At 33.6% G+C, this 20,261-nt stretch overlaps 1 protein-coding gene across 23 annotated transcripts in view; it reads right to left on the reverse strand.

The window, feature by feature from the left end:
• vps13c (vacuolar protein sorting 13 homolog C) overlaps positions 1–20,261 on the reverse strand; it is a 96,245-nt gene that overhangs the window by 3,160 nt on the left and 72,824 nt on the right. For 18 of the 23 annotated variants that reach the window (XM_087261206.1, XM_087261204.1, XM_087261200.1 and 15 more), the window contains 15 exons: positions 20,155–20,236; positions 19,993–20,062; positions 18,998–19,109; positions 18,758–18,871; positions 16,133–16,266; positions 15,932–16,013; positions 15,665–15,778; positions 13,630–13,705; positions 13,367–13,530; positions 13,203–13,248; positions 11,811–11,934; positions 4,310–4,424; positions 1,281–1,372; positions 1,065–1,188; positions 108–191 (listed from right to left, as the gene is read on the reverse strand). In XM_087261206.1, the coding sequence (XP_087117332.1) occupies positions 108–191; positions 1,065–1,188; positions 1,281–1,372; positions 4,310–4,424; positions 11,811–11,934; positions 13,203–13,248; positions 13,367–13,530; positions 13,630–13,705; positions 15,665–15,778; positions 15,932–16,013; positions 16,133–16,266; positions 18,758–18,871; positions 18,998–19,109; positions 19,993–20,062; positions 20,155–20,236 (1,533 nt within the window). Of the gene's footprint in view, positions 1–107; positions 192–1,064; positions 1,189–1,280; positions 1,373–1,469; positions 2,370–4,309; positions 4,425–11,810; positions 11,935–13,202; positions 13,249–13,366; positions 13,531–13,629; positions 13,706–15,664; positions 15,779–15,931; positions 16,014–16,132; positions 16,267–18,757; positions 18,872–18,997; positions 19,110–19,992; positions 20,063–20,154; positions 20,237–20,261 lie in introns of those variants that run through there. The other 5 variants (XM_087261211.1, XM_087261210.1, XM_087261209.1 and 2 more) reach the window with 1 other exon arrangement.

Below are 20,261 nucleotides of genomic sequence, written 5' to 3' on the forward strand. Positions count from 1 at the left end.
TTTAACATCTTGCTAGGTAGCTTTGAAACTGAAAGTGTAATCATTAAAAGCTACATAACAGCAGATTCAACATAGACACACAACAAAAATAAAATAAATACATTTACCTCAGCCATGTCAGGATGTTTCATGTGTATCACTCTGACTTGTGCCTGTCCGTCCTTCCTAATGAGGTTCAATTTGTTGTGTTCCTGCACCAACATTCATTTTGTTTGTCAAGCAATGTTAATTAATTCACTACAGACCACTGTTAGAAAGCTATACAAATTTCAGCTACTACTTTTAAAGTAATAGCTAGGGCAGCACGATATTGGAAAAAGCAAAATTGCAATATTGTTTAATACGAATACAATTTTACCACATGACTATTTGGTTGGATTTTATAAATTTACATTGATTGGGATGATTTTGTAGAGTAGAATATCTGCATACTGTACAATAAGCATATTAAAAGCAAAGATATATAAAATAGAGCAAAGATACAACTGAAATAAATGGTGCTTTATATTTTTGGGGAGGAATCTAACAGTATTTAGACAGAAATGTAATAACTGAATGTAGAATAAAACTATATATTCATTGCATTAATAATTGTTTGCAAGGCCAATAATTATTCACAGTCACAGGCCTTAAAAACACAGTAAAATCATAAACACTCACGTTGAATGACTCAACCTAGCAAACAATTTTGTGTTTAATAATCAAATTCTAATAGACATCTAAGAATAGCCCTAAAGAAATAGACAGATTAGACAGACTTTATATGTGTAGTCATTCATTTTTTGTTTATTTGATGACTAATCTAAGCCCAAATTTAGCCTTGTTTTAGCCTAGACGACTATGTTTAGACGTCTATTAGACATCTTTTAAAAACAAAAATGCTGGGCACTATGGTCTGAACTGTAGCATCTGGTCAACTATTATCCCAACTTGACATCCTGCGACTATTCCGAATTTGCACATTGCTATATCAAGGCTGAAACAATATATTGTGCAGCCCTAGAAAAACAGCATACTATTGTTTATGTTTTAATGCTAACACTGGCAGTTTTTATAGCATGTACCCGGTAATATATCTTCAGATCTCCTCCTTCTGTGCATGGAGGCCTCTGGAAACTCTCAAACTGACATTCCCATTCTTTATTGAAATGTCCGATCACATCGATCTCCTTCACACACATCACTCTCCTGCACGATAAATAAACCAACACATACAGCAAGAACATATGGAAAAAGTGGGAAATGCCAGAGTTCAATCATTCGTTCTGTTGTTGAAATACCTGTTGGTGATCATGATGTTTGTTTTTCTGTGTCCTGGGTACATGTAGTGTTCTCTGAAGATTTCACCGTCCAACTGTTTAATCTCAGATCTCTGAAAAACACACAAACTTGTACACCACAACACACCCGTATAGGCTTTTTTTGAATGTACCGATCAGCTGCAATGCATAGAAATGATCATGATCGTGTTAAAGAGGAGTATTGATTTATTCCACATGGTTATTATGGTCAATCACAGGACTCTGACAAGCTCTTGGGTTAATAATTCAATTACAACACATTAAAACAAATGATTACATGACAATTAATGCAATATATAAAGTATATAGGAAAATACATCAGACATTAATTCCAGCATGCACTTTAAAATGCCCATTTATTGCATATAAATACGTTTGCATAAATCAATATGCACATTTCATGTATTGACATTGATTAAGAATAAATATATTGTTAATATAGACTGTAATTTTCTTCAGATTTCAGATGCATGGAAATGTTTTTACAGACACATGTTCAAAGAAACTGAGATGATGTTTAGAAAAATAGATCAACTTTGTCACATCCTATTTCTAACAAATATAATAATTATTTAAATATTAATAATGAAAAGCGGTAATTGTTTGCTTACATTTCAAACAATACATTTCTTTTAGGGAAAAAAATGACTATAATGAGGTTGTTTTGATATATTTGGCATTAACTAATATAAAATAAGAGATTTACTGATATTTATTGAATATATTAAAATGTCTGAAGTTTAACGCTAAAATAATTTTTGGCATAAAATTAAAAGAGAAATTAAAAATGTTTTCTAGAATAGAAAAGTAGCAAAGCTGTAAAAGTGCACAAGAGAGACAACTTCAGATGCAGACTTAGGATATTATATCATTTCCTAAACACAACAATGTGACATTCTATTGTAGGTGGACTAGACTAGACTGAATCTAGTGCTGAATGTCCAGTTTGGTTCATTTAAGTGCTACAATATCTCTGTGTTCACAAATGTTTTCATTAAGCGTGGATCTTTAAGTAAAAAAAAAAAAATCTTAATCCCATCTCCCACTCCCATTTTACATCTCCTCAGGCTGCATGTGGGAAAGGACAGAGAAAAAGAAAAAAATTAGTAGGACACGGGAATTTGTTTTTCCACAAATTGGAGTCAGGGTTGGAGTCAGTTCAACTGTTGAGTTTAAGGTCAGTTTTAATGAAGGATACAACAGGAAATTTAATAAGCGGACACTGGAATTTGGTTAAGTTTAAAGGCAAGAGACTACTAGGGAAAATATGGATGGAGGAAAATAATATTTACACAATTTTCTCTTTAAACCACATAAAAGTTTTATATTGCAAGTTTTATGAAAAGTTTTTTTTTTAAATATGAAATAAAATATTACCACCATCATCAAAAACACAAGTGAATGAAGTATAAGTAATTTGAATGAAAGCGCTCTAAAAATCTCCAGAATATAGACAGTAAAAGTGCTACTAAATTGGAGAATCGTTCAAAAAATATTAACGCACAAAACAGAAAATATTAAAGCTTGCTCCTAAAACAGAATAACAGTTATAAGTCAATTAAACTTAAATGTAATTAAAAGTTGACAGTAATTTTGTATCTTTGTATTCTGACATACTCTCTGAGTAAATAGAAAAGTTTATCTGAGTCTGAATCAAAGAATTAATTATATAATGTTTTCTTTGTCTTGTGGCTGTGCACATGCTTTCAGCGGCGAAGCCAAGCTAAATTAAATCAGGCATAAAATAAAAATGACAACAGCTTAGAAAGTGAAACCAAAAGCCAAATTTTTAGAACCACCAGACAGATGCATTTTTAAGTCCCAAAAGGGCGCATGTGAGATTGTCAATAAGAGAGTGTTGAATAGGCATGGGACGATAACCATTTTCAAGGTATACCGTGGTTTGGAAAAGTCAAGGTTTTAAAACCGCCCAAATTTTCTGCTATACTGTTCCTAAGGTATGTGTAAGATTTTTTATTTATGTTTTTTTTTTTTTTTTGGCTTGTTTGTTTTTTAGGACAACAGTATCTTCAGCATAAAACATATCCAAGGATGCCGTTTTAAATTGTAAAGAAATCTGTGTTTTTAAAACATGAGCAGAAGTCAATTATTTATTTAAATATTTTAGCCTGACATGTTTACTGCTCCAAAATATTATGTTTCTCAAAATAAAATATATTTTGTTTAAAGAGGGAACAAGTTTTTGTTTTCTACCCAGACATTTAAAAAGAACTTATGTTAGTGCAGTAATCACTATCGTCATACCGTGAAATTGTGATATTTTGATCCAAGGTCATCATAGCGTCAGAATCTTTTACACTAGTTAATAAATCGCAGATGTTTGGCTATATGGTGGATACAAAAAAAAAAAAGATAATAATACAAAAACAAATGCCACCAAATATACTTGAGCAGCCGTTAATATACCTGGGCGGCTCACCCAAGTAAAGTCTACGTGTGGGAAGCACTGAAACATCTGACAGCACTTTATGATAAGCTCAATCAAAGCTTTTTTCTTCTTCAGTGAATTCTACATTTGTACACGCTCATACCAACCAAATCCTATTTTTTGTTTATACATTGTATGATGACGGTAATTTACTGGCAGCATTACACTGCTCATTACGCTGCAATAAAAAATGGGTTCCACACAATTCCTTCAAGTTGTCCCAACACAAATAGATTAAGATACCTTTTGTTTTTAAAAATGTAAGTTGAATGAACCTAAATCAATTTTAAGTTAAAATAAAAAAAAAACTCCCAATTTACCAGTAAAGACTGTATGGATGTGTTATGGATGGTTCCAAAATCTCAAAACCTACCAGTCTTTCTTTAATTCAAACGTTGGTTTTGCCAGTAGTTTCTTGACTAAATCTGTCAAACTGACTCCAATCCTTCCAAACAATCTGTCTGTTAGTACATGTTAAATTAAAACCCCAAAATTATTCTGATTAAAGTTCTTCCCATTGGTACTTAGTAGCCTGGTCAGTGATTGGGCATGACCTCACCTGAAAGAGGTCATAGCCCTCCGACGCATGGTGGTCGTAGGGCCGTATGATGCCGTCCTCATGTATGAGACGTACTGGCCTTAATTTAGTCACCTCCTCAGTGGATTCTGCCACCCTGCCAATCAAAATCAACGACAGCACATTAGATAACTATCACAAACATGCCGTCATCCTGTGGTCTTGTGTTTCATATCTATGTTTAAATAAGTAGGCAATGGATGAGTCATTCTTTAACAACAGGAATCTGCTCAATTACACTTCATCTGAGCATGCCTGAACAGCCTCGAGAGTCATTTAAAAAAAATCAAGGTTTCTTTGTGCTATTGCGTGCAGTGTCTGATTCCTTAAGCCCTCGCTCACCTTTGGTTACTTCTACAGTGTGAGCATGGAAAAGCAACGAGATTAGTTTATACAGACAGTGCTGAGCGACTCAGGTGTACAGTATAAGATGGAAAGCGTAAACCAATGGATGGATGATTGAGCGTATGTGCTGGAGAATCACTGAAGGGGTAAAGGGGGGCATCACTGTTCCAGCTTGTAGTGAAAGGTTTGGCATGGAAAAAAAGCCAAGGGTGGGAACACCGTAAAACACAACTGATTTGCCAACTCGTCTTTCCAGGGCAGAATTAATGGCATGGGTGCACAATGTGATTGGTTAGCCTGGTCATACTGAAGACTGTTTTCTTGTTTAGCTATGGGCCAAGAGCACCTGGTTCCACTAGACCAGTGGTTCTCAAACTTTTTTCACCAAGTACCACCTTAGAAAAAAATAGTCTCTCCAAGTACCACCTTACGACGCTATTTTTTAACCAGTATTAAAAAATAGCGTCGTAGGCCTAATTAAGCAGCTACAGGTGTGCGCAGTTTAAAAATGATGCAAATTAATTCCTATTATTAAGAATATGTATTATTGTCAATGACTTTAAACATTTTTAAAAGTCTGAACATTAACTGTGCTTGCAGATAAAAAAAAAAGTTTTAGTTAAAATGTGCTTTTAAAAGTTCATTAAAAATTACCTGTTCTTAAAAAGTAAAAAGAAAACTGCTGTACTTAAATCTAAAGTATTCATAGTAGCCTATTCATCAAAAGCTGGAGATGTTGCTTGGACCTTATGAATATAGGCTATATGTCATATTCCTACACTTTCAGACAAATCTTGAAATATATGTTAAATGTACATATGACAGGGTTCATACAGGCACAGCCTAATGAAAATCAATGAATTTTAAGCACTTTTTCCAGCACCTAATTTTTTTTTCAAGACTGACATGTTATGTATTGAAGACCTGAAATGTATTCTCAGCAACCCATAAAACATTGCATACGAATAGATACAAATAAAAACCATTAATAATAATATGTATTAATCATATATTAATAATATAATAAACCTGCACTAAATGCTTGTGATATCTTTTTTGTACTCAAGTAAAAATACTATTACACTGCTAAAATAACACAAATTTTAGTAAATAATACTAATATTAGGTAAAAGTACAAAGTACTCTTTTAAAAAGTACTAGTTGGTTACTTTTGAAAAAAAAAATCAGATTTTCATTATGAAATCACTTTTTTTAAGTTTAAACCTGATTGAATGGTTTAATTGCTTAAATCCCAAAGCTACATGTATAGGAATTTGCACTAACAAAGGAAGTATGGTCAATTTTTCCTTTCATGACAATTAATATTTTTCAAAAGCACTGGTAAAACTACCACATAATCTTAAAGGCCATAGAGACACTTTTTGCCCATTTTTTAAACGATATTTTCAAGCTTTGAAAGGTTAAATTAAAGTATATGGTAAAAAGATTTAAATTTAGCCTTTTATTTACATTTGTTACACTATTTTTCTTTACAATATGGCAAATTTGTTTCTTAAATAGCTGTTCATCACATGTAGATTTTATTTTACACTTGATCTTAATCTAAAATAGAAACTTAAAAAAAATACAAGTACACTGTCAGTAAAAAAATAAATCAAATGGCTTAATTTTACTTGAGGTATTTAAAATGTGACAACAATACATTTATCAAAGCAGTGCTTTAAGAGTCTTATTGTTAATTTTGATAAATAAACAAGTAACAACGGATTGCTTTGACCTGTAATGCTTTAAGACGGATCAGAATACAGCTAAATGTATAAATCACACAAATACCTCACCCAGAAACATTTCCAGCATAATTATTTTGTCGTAAAGAAACAAAAAAAAATTCCACCTTTGCTAAAAGTAAGTTTCACTTTACAACACAGCCAAACAAGAAGACCATTAGCATTGTCATCGATCATGCATCAATCTATTTCTAAATACTTGATAACTTTGAATACTTTTGACTAAATTTAGTCAAGGAGCAAAGATAAATAATGTCTACTTTAATAGTGGAGAGATCGCGATTATATTCAATCTGAGCACGCAGGCGATCATGAGAGGACTTGCAGTTCATTTGAAAAAAGCCTATTTAAGAGCTCGCATGTCTGTTTTAGCGATTTGCGTACATGACTGCGCTGTCGTGTTAAAATAGAGCACTTGCAACATTTGCAGAAATTAGTAATTGCGCAATACCTCCAATCCCGCGCCGCCATTCAGACTGTATTTAGAGGAGTGACAGGTGAGAGGCGAGTCGACTGGCTGTCGGAGAGCGAAACCGAAACGTAGATCATCAAAAAGACAGGAAATATGTCCGCGGTTTAATTACTCTGCTAGACATCTCTATAGTGAAAACATCCGAGAAGCATTATTCCAACAAAACATTTGTTTTTAAGTTGTTTTTTCTGTCTCTGCAACACAGAAAGCATTTGTCCCGCCCTTACGTTTCACGCAACTAGACAAGGTCGACTGTGATTGGCTACTTTTCATGTCAGTCAAATCACGCTTCAGAATCAATTCTTAAACTTCGGATACTGATTTTCAGCAGCTTATGACACAATGCACTAAAATAAACATTCTAAGCACAGCGTTGTGATCGTACGCTTCACAAAACAGCCACTGCTGATCACATCGATGTTATATTACGCATTAAAGGATTAAAAGTGTTAATTGTTTTTTTCATTATTCAGCGGTTCCTCCGCGTACCACTTGGAGGAAGCCCGCGTACCACTAGTGGTACGCGTACCACAGTTTGAGAACCACTGCACTAGACAGTGCTCTATCATAGAGTCAGCAGTGCAGTGAGCTCGTGCAGTGGACGTGGTCTGACAAGCAAAGCAGCTGGACAGGGGGGCGACATCAAATGTGAAAAACAAAACACGTTAACTAATTTATATTCATGTTGTTTTAAAAATTTTATGACTGTGAAACACAATACGATTGTGAAACACAAAATATATTTTGAATAAAGTTAGAGTAAAGAATGATATGAGGGTGAGAAAATGGTCATAAATTGTTTTGTTTTTTTTCTGGGCTACCCCCTTACATTTTTGCTTGTTATTAGGATGTTATGTACTGTACATTTTAAATCTTTCAAACCTTTAAATGACATAAAAAAAAACAGGTACCAATAAATATTTCGTTTTCCGGAATATAAATCACATTTTTTTCCATCTAAATGCTAGACAGGTCCATGATCATATTACAATCAATGTGTTAACTCAGTAAGTTTTAGACATTGATTTAGGAGCGATTACCCTGCATTTTATTTGAAGAAGTCTAAACACTGCCATCAGAACGTTGGTGTCAACCAAAGTCTTTGTCTGCTAGAAAAATGAGTAATGTCCACTTTCTAGTTCCAAATTTGGTGTGGTTCAGTTAAAATTTGATGCAACATGGTAAAAAGACAAATAGAGTAACCAAGATTTGAACTTAAAAAGGACAAAATACTTAATCATACCCGTTTTCTCTTGTTATAGCCAAGAACCTGCTCTCTGCTGTTCAATACAGGCATTAGAAAGACTCCTTAACATATTTCATAAGTTCTCAGCTGACAATGTACACAAATAAAATGAGCATGTCTAGTTCTGCACACTGATGTTTTAGATTTTTGATATGTTTTGTCACTAAAAACACATCATAGAAGCACTTTTTTTCTTTTTTGAATCGCCATATGTACCAAGAAAAGTGAATTACAAGTATAAAGACAAGCTTAAAGTCATCTTGAAATCAAAATTTACAATGTTCATTTTGATAAATCCAACAACGTGTGCGAAGACGAACAATTAATCCATGGTAGTTGATCCATGCCAAAAATCCTGTTTGTTTTGGTAATCTTTCATCAAAATCTGACTATCTGCTTCTGCTCTGGATTGGCAGACCTTCTATAATGACATCACTCTGGGTGAAAAATGTTAAGCCACACCCCTCCAACTGTTAGTTTGCTGCAAGTGAAAGAAGAGAGGAGGAGCACAAAAATAAAGCTCCACCTCCTGCTCAATATTCCATGTCAGTTTGAAATGCATAATCATATTGAAATAAAGATCTGCAGCAACTTCCAGTTCACACAGACTTTAAATTCCTCAAGAAATGTAAGAACTTTCCCAGGTAAGAATGATTTGATTTGTTTTTATGTCTTGTTTTTGTACCTCAATATTAAAGTACATTTAATTGATAATAGTTAATCTTGCGTTAGCAAATACTTTTGTTTTATTTTATTTTGTTTAAATCACATGCTGAAGCTGCAGATATAGATATTATGTTTTGTGTCAGTATTGCTTAGTTAGTTTGATTGTTTTTTACTTTTAAGTGTTAAGAAGTGTTAAAGCTTTAACCAGTCAAATTTGGCAGATTTATCTTTTATTATTATTCTGTCAATGCAATTTTAAAATTGTACGACTTATTATCCGGAAAACATCTGGTACATCCGCTCCTCTCTATACCATCTCTGCTCCGGTCTGTGCTGCTCTGCTCATCAGACTTTCCATTGGCCCCAAAATGCACCAGTGAAAGGGAGTGTGGAGATCAGAAGCAAATGTTACAATGAAGGGGAAAATAGGCACATGTTGATTAATTAATCCAGTTATAAGGGGTTTCTTGAACTGTAGATTACAGCAGAATGCTCTGCGCTACAGCCCACATCCTTTGCTTCCCACGATGCAATACTTACCGTTCAACCATTCACACCCTGCAGATTACAAAATAAATTCATCCATGCGGCCAAATTCACTCCTTTCTGAACCCATAAAACAAGCAAATTTGACTGAGTGAATGCAGAGGGATCATTCACTGTCTTTCTGGGTAACATGGACATAAATACATACACAACCACGCATCAGTCACTCAGACGTTTATACGCACACCTGCACACATACACACTCATGAGCATCCAAATACTCACTGAACTAAAAAGAACAAACACATCCAGGAATTAACTTATGAAAAACATGAAAGAAAGAGTCACAAAATTAGTTGGCGCACAGGAAAACAAAAGCAACACTAATGTGAGAAATAAAATGACAACAAAGACAAAGAGACACAAATTAAGACACATTTATATACATCTCAAGTGATGACCTATGATAACTGCCAAAGAAAATGGTTCATTAAAAATCTTTGTCATGCTTTCCATCAAAAATATTCCCATTTCTGAAAGAGAAGTGCTTGGATAATATTTGTTTCCTAGTTTAGAGTGCAATGACATCAGAGTTTACATAATACGATACATGAAAACATTCTCTCTGGCCTAGCAGGAAGCAGACAAGATTTCCAAGCTATACTTAGGGTTGGGGGAAGTGGCCTCACAACTTCCACTTTGCAAAAAGGAGTGTGGGCCTCCTAAAAACCGCCTGTGGAATTACTATGCGTGTTTTTGGGTCGAATAATATTGCGTAACAATTTGAAAGTAGGAACTGGTGAATATACTTTAGTTAAATATTTGAGGTTGGTTAAAATTTTGGGAATTTTAAAACATTTTTAGGAAATGTTTCTCAACAACGCAGCATCAATTTGATTAAAAAATGTATTAAAACACAGACAAACTGAGAAATGTTATTACAAATAACAATAATAGTTTATATATAACATTCATTCCAGTCTGAACACCTGAGTTTTCTGCGTCAGTAATACTTTAAAAATCATTATAATATGATATATAAGCTAATATAATATAAACAGGGCTTGACATTAACACCGACCAACCTGCCAAATGCGGATAGACTTCATTTGTGGGAGGATAGACAGACACTCCCACTAGCCACTTTGGCTGGTTGAAAATAATTTTTAAATTGCTATTGCTGGCTCGTCACAAAAAATGTTAATTTTAGTTTATAATTTTATGACAATATGCGGTGCAAATGTGATTTTAGAATTGAGAAGCAGCATGACTGATTGTTCGCGTGAGCAAAGAAAGCAGGCCAATATCGAATGAGAGGATAATCAGGCGCGCTGTGAGACACAGGCAATCCTCACTCACTGACGAGGGCTTTAATGTCGCGCTCACAGCTGATGTGATGCGCGCAAGTGCTGGATAGCTCCTTTGACTGATGCAAATGGTGCAATCGGTTCCATTTGAAATAGATTTGGAAAAAGTGGTGCTTGTGCACCCAAAGTCCTGCTACCTTCGAGAGCTCAAGATTCTTTGTATGCAGCCGCTGTTGCAACTTTCACTTTAACCATTCTTTGAATAGATTATTAATATGTCTATTAACCATGTATAACATTAACCGTGTGCGCCTGATCATCCTTTCATTATCACACAGAAAGTTTTTCACATGTTTTCTTTTGCTTACAGGTATTTTTATTAATATGGTTTAATAATCATCCTTTGCAATAACTTTGCTTTAATAGGAGATTAACTCTCCATTTATACATAGTTAACTGGTGATCTGGGACCTTCAGCCAGGAAAAACTACTGGCTATAGTTTTAGACATAAGAATAGTTTTTTTAAGAACATTTTTGTTAAATAAAAATGTATGTATACTGCTATATTTTACACATTATTTAACCTTTGTGGCAAAGAAATAATTAGTTTGGTGTGGCTAATGAGAAAATTGGTGAATTCTTAGAGTTGAGCCCTAAAAAGTTACGTGAAATAAAAATAATTACAACGCGACACTATGAAACCCCAACATATTTACTCATGCTCATCGACCAAGGTCACAAGAAAAAAAAAGCAACACATAACGTATCATTTAAATTAATTAAATTAATTTTAGGCTGCAAAAGTCAAATTTATACATATATTTTCCCAACAACAAAATTGCGGCTAGTCAAAATGCAGAGTGGCTTGTAATGTTGGAAAACTACTAGCCACAGTGGCTGGTGATAAAAGAAAAATAAAGTCAAGCCCTGAATATAATCAATAAGCTAGTTTGGTTCGCAATAGAAATTTTTTCATTACTTTCTTCATTGCTGCCATCTTTGAAAATAGTTGTGCTATTTTAGCTGAAGTATTAAATTTTTTTTAACATCAAACATTAAATGTCTGTCTTTTTTGATTAATATAATGCATATTTCATGAAAAAAATCTTTCCAACCCAAAGGATTTGAACAATAGTCCATGTGAATCTATCTCTGAATACAGTATATGTGTTTGTGTTTATATTTAGACATTCGTGTGCATGTGTGTCTCACCTCTGAATGCCCTGAAAAGTACTGCTGGCCATGTCTACGATGCCCCCTGTAGGTCTAGCCACCACTCCTACCAGGCCTTTCCCAATGCCCTTGAAGAAGCCTGCAGCCCCCTCCTTCTTCGCCCCTAAATCCACCAGAGATTTTTAAATATTAAAATCTTATACAGATTCTGCTGTGAACGGTTGGCATTATATAGTTGATGGCAAAATGATAAGCTCTCCTGTAAAAAGTCTTTTTCAAATATTATATAATGATAATCAGGAGTTGGGAGGAGGATGGGAAACCAGCAAGATGAGAAATAATGATAATAATAATAATAATAATAGTAATAAGTAGAAGAACACATCGAAAAACAAATAGAAGAATAAGAATAAAGAGAAGAAACAAGTAAAAAAGGAGAAGATGCAGAAGACAAAGCAATAAGAAGAATAACAAGAGGGAACTAAAACAATATTACAATAAAAATAATAACAAACAAAGAAAAGGAAAACAAAGTACAAATAATACTAATAAAAAAAACAAGAGGAAAAAACAAAGATTGAAAGTTCAAGAGGTGGACGGATAAATGTAATAACTATAAAGAAAAAAAACTCACGTTGATAATAATAATAATGAAAACAATGACAACATTAATAGTAACTTAGGAGGTGGAAGTTATAAGATCAGCCTTAAAGTGAACAGTGTTTGTCAGTTGCTGTGTGATGCATTAAAAAAGTATGACAAGCAGCATGGATCAGTGCAGTGCAATGCCCAGGCCGCCATGCCCACGTCACACTTACCCTGTAAATGTAGTAGATATAATAAGTAAGTGTTTTGTGTGCATCCTTTACCTTTTATTAAGATACTTGTCAATAAATAATAAATAATTGTAAATAATTCATTTCTAATAACTAATTTGTTTTGTCTTTTGCAATGACAGTGCATAATATTTTAGTAACTTTGCAAGATACTAGTATTCAGCTTAAATTGCAATTAAAATGTGCTGCTAATGTTAATTTGGTTAATTAAGTAATTCACTGGAGAACAGTGATACAGTATGCTATATTTCTTAAGGGAGATAATAATATTGACCCTAAAATCTGATTTGAAAGACTGAAAAACTGCATTTATTACAGTCAAATTTAAAGAAACAAGGTTTTCATCAGAAGAAAAAAATATTATAATAAATAATAATGTCTAGAAAATTTCTGTTATCACTTGGGAAATAATTGAAAAAGAATTTAAGGTTAACAGGAGGCAGGGCTAATCATTTTGCCATCAACTGTATTTATTTGTGCATTTTTAATTTCCAGTAAACTGTTATTGTTTGCATTTTACACAAATAGTTTTGCCATCACAAAAAGAGATCAAATTCATTCAAGCCAGTGTTGCATCAGCAGTAAACCGCCATACCTTCCACCGGTTTGGTCACAATTCCTGTTACTCCACCAACCACTCCCTGAAGGAGAACATGAGCATGACAAAAAGTCAATTCATGCTGTACACAATGGAGCTCTGCTGTAAATGTTCGTTTAATACAAAAGGAAGGTTTTTTTGTCAGTGTGTGTGTTCAGTACCTTGAGGAAGCCCTTTCCTCCTTTAGCCAGACTCTCTCCAAAGTCTTTGGTGGGCCTGTTCATCTCCTCCCTCCGTTTCTGCTGATACTCTTTGTCCATAGTGATGGCTGCCAGGCCTTTACCCACAGAGCCAGTTATACGAGACACCATGCCAGCTGCACCCCCTAGGGAGATTATACGGTTTAGAAACAGCCAATCATGAGCAGTGAGGATCCAGGGTGAATATATGTGGGTTTGAGTGAGAACAGCTGGAGGAATCTTACCCACTGTGTGACCCAGTAAACTTCGAACACCAATAACTAAACCTTCTGCAAATTCCTCAGGTCCCTGAACAGCTCCCTAAACACACACAAATATATTAAATGTCACTAGTCTTAAATAAGCTCACACAAATCATTATGTCATAACTTTGTTGTCAGACTTATGAATTATTACTCAAAAAATAAACAAAAATTTGACGAAACGGACCAAAATCAACATAGTTCATATTACGCATACATCTATATACAGGGGATTAAATATTTATAATAATGTAATAATGTGAGTTGCACATATGAAATGCTAACATGCTTAACTTTTCTTTTTTGTTGATGTTTTAAAATGCCCTGAAATTTATAAGCATGAAATGTGAAATCATTTTAAGACAATTTTTATATATATTTATGAATATATATTTTTGAAACACATAATTTACCCAAATCACATGAATAGTTAACTATATGCAACAAACAATAAATCATTTAATTTTTAACAATAATTTAATTTATTAAACACTGTTTCTTTTCAATGGGGTAAACTAAAAAAAAGACGGTATCTCTTACTTTTATGCTATTCAGCAGCCATGTGTACTCACTGACAGGCCTGATTCTCTTTCTTTCAAGTTCAAAGCAAACTTGAATGCCAAAGCATTTTATGTATGTGTATAAAATAGCCTACGTAATATATTAACATCATCAAATTAATGAAATAATCAGCAAATGAGAAATGACAGAAAAAGGAATAAAAACAGACAATATCTATAAAAATAGAAAGATTAAACCTGTAAATTATTTAAATAAGGCACTGATTAATCATTTTTAATGGTGTACATATATTTTGCAGCCAATTAAGACTAGTCATTTCATCCTCTTTGAGTATATAGTAAAATTTTTCGGAGTCGTTTAGATTAAAAAAATTAATTATTTGATGTGTCTCTCTCTCTCACGTCTCTCTGCGTCCCAAAAAGGCGCACATCTGAGACTGCAGAGCACGTGAGGCTCTCTGTGGCAGTGTTGAAAGGTCTCATGCACACAAAATAAAACGGATAAATGAGAGAAGATTTTCCACTTCTTAATCAATCGTGGATGTTTGGTTATTAGGTGGATACAAAAAAAGATTCACTCAATATACTTGTGTGGCCATAAAATAAAAATAAATAAATAAGTATATAAATAAAATAAATCTATTAAAAAAAAAAAATGGAGAGAAGATTTTTTTTTTCAACACATTTCTAAACATAGTTATAAATAATTTTAATAACTCATTTCTAATAACTGATTTCTTTTATCTTTGCTATCACTTGAATACAGCTTAAAATGACATTTAAAGGCTTTAACTAGGTTAATTAGGTTAACTAGGCAGGTTAGCGATGGTTTGTTCTGTAGAAAAGAATATAGCTTAAAGGGGCTGATATTTTTTACCTTAAAATGGTTTTTAAAAATTAAAAACTGCTTTTATTCCAGCCAAAATAAAACAAATAAGACTTTCTCCAGAAGAAATAATTTGATCATACATACTATTAAAATTTACTTGCTCTGTTAAACATCATTTGGGAAATATTTAAAAGAGAGAAAAATTCAAAGGGTAGATAATAATTCTGACTTCAACTTATATATGTATAATATGGCACACAGCATTATTGATTTTATTACTGATAGTTTTTATAAAATGAAAATATTGCCCTGTGAAAATGTAAAAACTGTAATAAAGAGCTTTTTATGTTATGTAAATGTTACATAATCTACTTACAAATACAAATGTTTTACGAGTACAAACCCATTTGGAACAGTAACATGTAATAATGTGATTATGTGTGTGTAATTCTGAATTTTAGTTTACAAGCATATATGAAATTGATATACATACAATGGTGACTGAAGTTGACCTAATAATGTAATAATATTTGATATGCACATTTTATGTGAATGTGCTTGTCTGAATTATTTTTTTTTTTTTTTGTGAGTGATAACACTCTCACATCCATAGTGAATTAAACGATGGGGCCTGAATGGAGAGATAAATGAACTGAACGTTTCAGACCTGAATGGGCTCATAGAAGAAAGCTTCCACTCCTTCTGATAAGCCCCGGATCAGCCCGAATGGATTTCCAAGAACATCCAGACCCAAAACCAGCACATACATCTGTGTCAGAAACTATGAGGAGAGAAAAGAATCTGAAATTCCATCAGAAGAATCTGAATCTGAAATTCCATACAATGACATGATATGAAAATATGAGGATGTTGAAGAGCGTTTGCACATATAACCAATTCTGACTTTGTATTATTTTGTACTTGGATCACTCACTTGTTCAGTGTAGTGTCTGATTACTGCCCACATCAGTTTATCTCGCCGGTAGAACTGATATTTCACCTCAAAGTAAGCCAGTCTGAAAAAAGAGAAAGGAAAGGAAAAAAGAGAAAGGAAAATGTCAATAGGTGACCGTGTGAAACTTGTTTTCATATAAGCATATGAACCAGTATTTGAGAATGTGCATGTCTGACTTACTTGAAAATCAAATCATCCACATCAGTAAGTGTGGCACCGATGCTTTTGAGCAGCAGGTTGACAGACTGGATGGCGACCATATCACCCTGCTCAGACTCATCTCCACTGGAGCCCAAAGACAGACTCAAATGCAGCTATTCAAAAACACACACAAACAGAGCAGACATTGAAGGGATAGTTCACCCAAATTAAAAGTCTGTCATCATTCTTTTTTAAATATCTTCTTATATTCTTAATGAGCAAATATATATATATATTTATATTTAAATAATAATAAAAAAAACTAAATGTTAAGAGTTTAAATTTACTAAAATATGTCTACCCAAGTTATGTTCCAAATTTAAAATTGATATAAAAAATAAACAATGAAGTTTGTTTAGGTGCTTTAACTGAAATTCCCACCGGGTGATTCTATTGACATTTTTCATGGATTTTTCTGTCACAAATAATTATATTTTTGTCACAATATTACTATCACAACAGACACACCAAATATTGAACCTAGTGTGTCAGGCTCCATCTAGACTAATCTGGATAAATGAAAAAAAAAATGTTTGTCTAAAAATGTTTTGTGTCCACACAATTCTTTTAAAAATTCCTTCCATCATGCACATTAAAACGACTGAAAACACTTTCGTTCAGTACTGCGCATGTGCACAAACGTAAGACACTTTCACCTGCGTCATATCTGCCTGACATTTATTTAATTTCCATCTCTTTTCGCAACTGTGGTCTGCTTCCGCCACTGAACAACAGCTTCTAGTAAATATTCTCTGTCCTATGAAGAGAGGCAATATGGAACATGTACATACTGACATTAATCTTTAAGCATCCAAAACATCTGCTTTACAATTAGAGCTGTGCGATTTTGGGGAAAATATTTAATTGCGATTCCTTTGACAGATATTGTGATTTTGATTTGATTTGCGATTTAATTTTGTAGTCAAGCTTTAGCTCAAAAATCTGTATCGTAGCTTCTTACTGCTTAAATTTAGTGAGTGTTAGTTAAAAAGAGAAACTGAAAAGATACTAACTTACTTAAAGTTTTTTTTTTATTTAGTTTTAAATATTCAGAAATGAAATTAATTTTTCTCTTGAGCAAACCAAAAACACAACCTTACCTTTCTGTAAACAAGTACAACTTAAATAAGGGAGATTGTGTAGCTTATTATAAAAACAAAAAAATAATTATTACATAAATACAGAACACTCAGCAAACTTACATGGTTGAAACAACTCTGAAATTGTACTTTGCTTTTGCTTGCTACAGATTGAGTGTCACTGGCAATACTTTGAGTTGATTTTTAGCAAGACACTCTTCATATAGCCCCCTGTGGTGTTTTTTTTTAGGTGCTGGTTGATGTATTTCCTCATGCTTTGGCAACAATTCTATGCGGCTCTAACAAATTACCTGTTTTTGTTCAGTGTCGGTGACTTTAAAACCAAAATATTCCCATATTACTGATGTTCTGTTTTTCTTTTGATATTAGTCTGTTAATGCTTCTGAAGCGGCAAACACCATCATCCCACTCGTCCATGCTTTCCTGTTGTTTTTTTTTTTTTTTGTGTTTTTATTGTGGGCATTCTGCATAGTCCAGTTGCGCAATTCTGATAGGGCAGAGCGAAAGTGTGCTCACAATTGGCTAGTAAGACTATCACACACAGACGGCAGTTTTGTTTTTTGTTTTGGGCAGGGAAATTTAAGTAATACATACATATTTCATATTGCAGCCTCATGTGATAAGATAATAGCAATGTTTCAAATCGTGATGGTGATTAGATTTCAATTAATCGCACAGCCCTATTTACAATGTTGTCCACCATGTTAGCTGAATTGGTCAGATGACTGCGTCACATGACTATAATGCATCAGTTTTCAAAAGCCTCCATTTTCACAGTCTTGCAACTTGAAAACGTTGTTTGCAAATTTATTCGCTTTGTACAGCATTTTCAAAAAGGTTTAGTTTTGTAAAAACAGCGTCTGAAATTGGAAAAAGATTTAATTTAAAACATTGTATCAAATTTTGTTATATAAAAAAGCATGACTTGCCAAGTAAGGAGCCTGTTAAAGATTGTAAATTATAATTTCCCTGCACTTCAATTCCAATTTCCATGCTTCCATGTGGCAGACTGAAGGTGCGTTTTCATTTTAAAACAGCATTTACAATAAAAATGCTTGTCTATTCTGCCGTTTTTACTGCATTTGAGAAAAAATATCTCTGTCCAAACATGCTTACTGGGCATGCGCATATCTTGTCGACATCTGTACTTGCTGTTTACCGGTGGCAAAGTGATCAAATGACAGGTGTTTGAATAAAGGAACAATATGCAATAGTTCAGAAGACCAATTAAAGAGTGATTGTTTCTCCGTTTTCAAAAGTCTGCATCTAATCTGAAACACAACACTGACGTTTTCAAACTTCTGCTTTTTCAAAATGCTCTGTTTACATGGCTTGAAGATGTCAGAGTAGTGTGGACACCAGGCGTAACCACAACAAGATTTTAAAACAAAAATATACTAGTCTAAATAGCATCTGAAACTGGAGTAAAGGTGCTATTTTGGATGTGATCCTGAGGTGATTGTGTGCTGGGTTGTTAGAGAGGGTTGTGAAGCTGGTTCATTACTTTAATAGGTGAGATGTGGAAATGTTCAAAGAAGCTGAGCCCTGAGGTGTCTGTAAGAGAGCTTTCCATTAGCTGAGCCTGCAGGGCATCCAGATCCTTCTGTATCAGCTTATTCTGAAACACAGAAGAACAAGTCTAAAGAATTTCCCTTTCATTACTATAACATAAAGCCACACGTGATCCGAGCAAATACAGAAGAATGCAATGACAGAGAATGTGGAGATGTGGTGGATACAGTACCTTCTTTTTACTGTCCTGGGAGTCAGTGGCTGGAGTAAACAGGGCAAGGATTGCCCCTAGAAAACCCTGATCAATCTTCACTGCCATCTCCTGCACTAATGCCATAAAGTACCTACAGAGAAACAAACAAAGTCAAAAATCTTGAATATTACTGTTCATAACAATTATGTAGAGACAGAAAATATAAAGAAAAAAAATCCATTGTCGGGAGTTTAAAAATGTCTGTTTTAAAGATATTTTTCTAAGCTAATGGCTTAATACTTGGCAGAAACAGTAATAATACCTAGATAAGTTTTTAGACAATACCAATGTTTTAACAAATGGAAACATTTTGTTATTTCTAAAGATATTTGCAAAGATTGCACAAATCTAGCAAACAGAGTATATCTGGATGTCCCTTTTTTCTTTCTATATACAAATATATTATTATTATTTTACTCAAATTCTTGATCAATTTAATTCATCCTTACTAAATAAAAATGTAAATCTGTCATAAAATGACTCCAAACTGTTTACAACCTGACAAAACTCTTGTCTCTAATCCAAGTTTTAGGAACAACAAATAATAACTTGACTTTTAGTTGATTATTTGGTGTCAGAAGGTGCTTGAATGAAAGGCAAAGGCCTCTAGATTACGCTCATTTTAACAAAATAAAATATGATTATGTCTTGATTTTTAATTATTTAAGTAGGACAGTAAAGCCTGAGTTTGCTTGGACAAAAGTCTTGTCACCTAACATAAATAATGTACAGTATTGAATATAAAGTCATGGTGCAGTGGAAAAAGCATTAATATTGTGCATGACTCCCATGAGCTTGAAGGACTGCATCCATCCATCTCTGCAATGACTCAAATAACTTACTAAAAAAGTCATCTGGAATGGCAAATACTTAAAATTTTTTGTTTATTAAACAACGTAGAAACGAATCTGCTTAGCACAGCTGAGACTGTGACACAATTAGTAAATGTAATATATTCAATGGCCATCACTTACTTAAACTGCATGACTTGGCTGTGCTCATTAAACCTCGTGATGATGCTCACATCGATGAATGGCTTTGGCTCTAAAGATGAAAAATAGTTCATTCACTTCGCATGTGCACTCAGAAGTCTATTAGCTGAGACACAGTCTTCACATGCTAGCTACTGTTTGTACCTGAGTCCTGAACAATGGATTTTGGAAGAGGAACAGGATGAAACACAGTAGGAAATATAGCTCCTGGCAGCTGATTATCCACCTGGAACAAATAAATGGTGCACATA

The sequence above is a fragment of the Danio rerio genome, chromosome 7, assembly GCF_052040795.2.
Source record: "Danio rerio strain M-AB ecotype USA chromosome 7, GRCz13ab, whole genome shotgun sequence".
Taxonomy (NCBI): domain Eukaryota; kingdom Metazoa; phylum Chordata; class Actinopteri; order Cypriniformes; family Danionidae; genus Danio; species Danio rerio.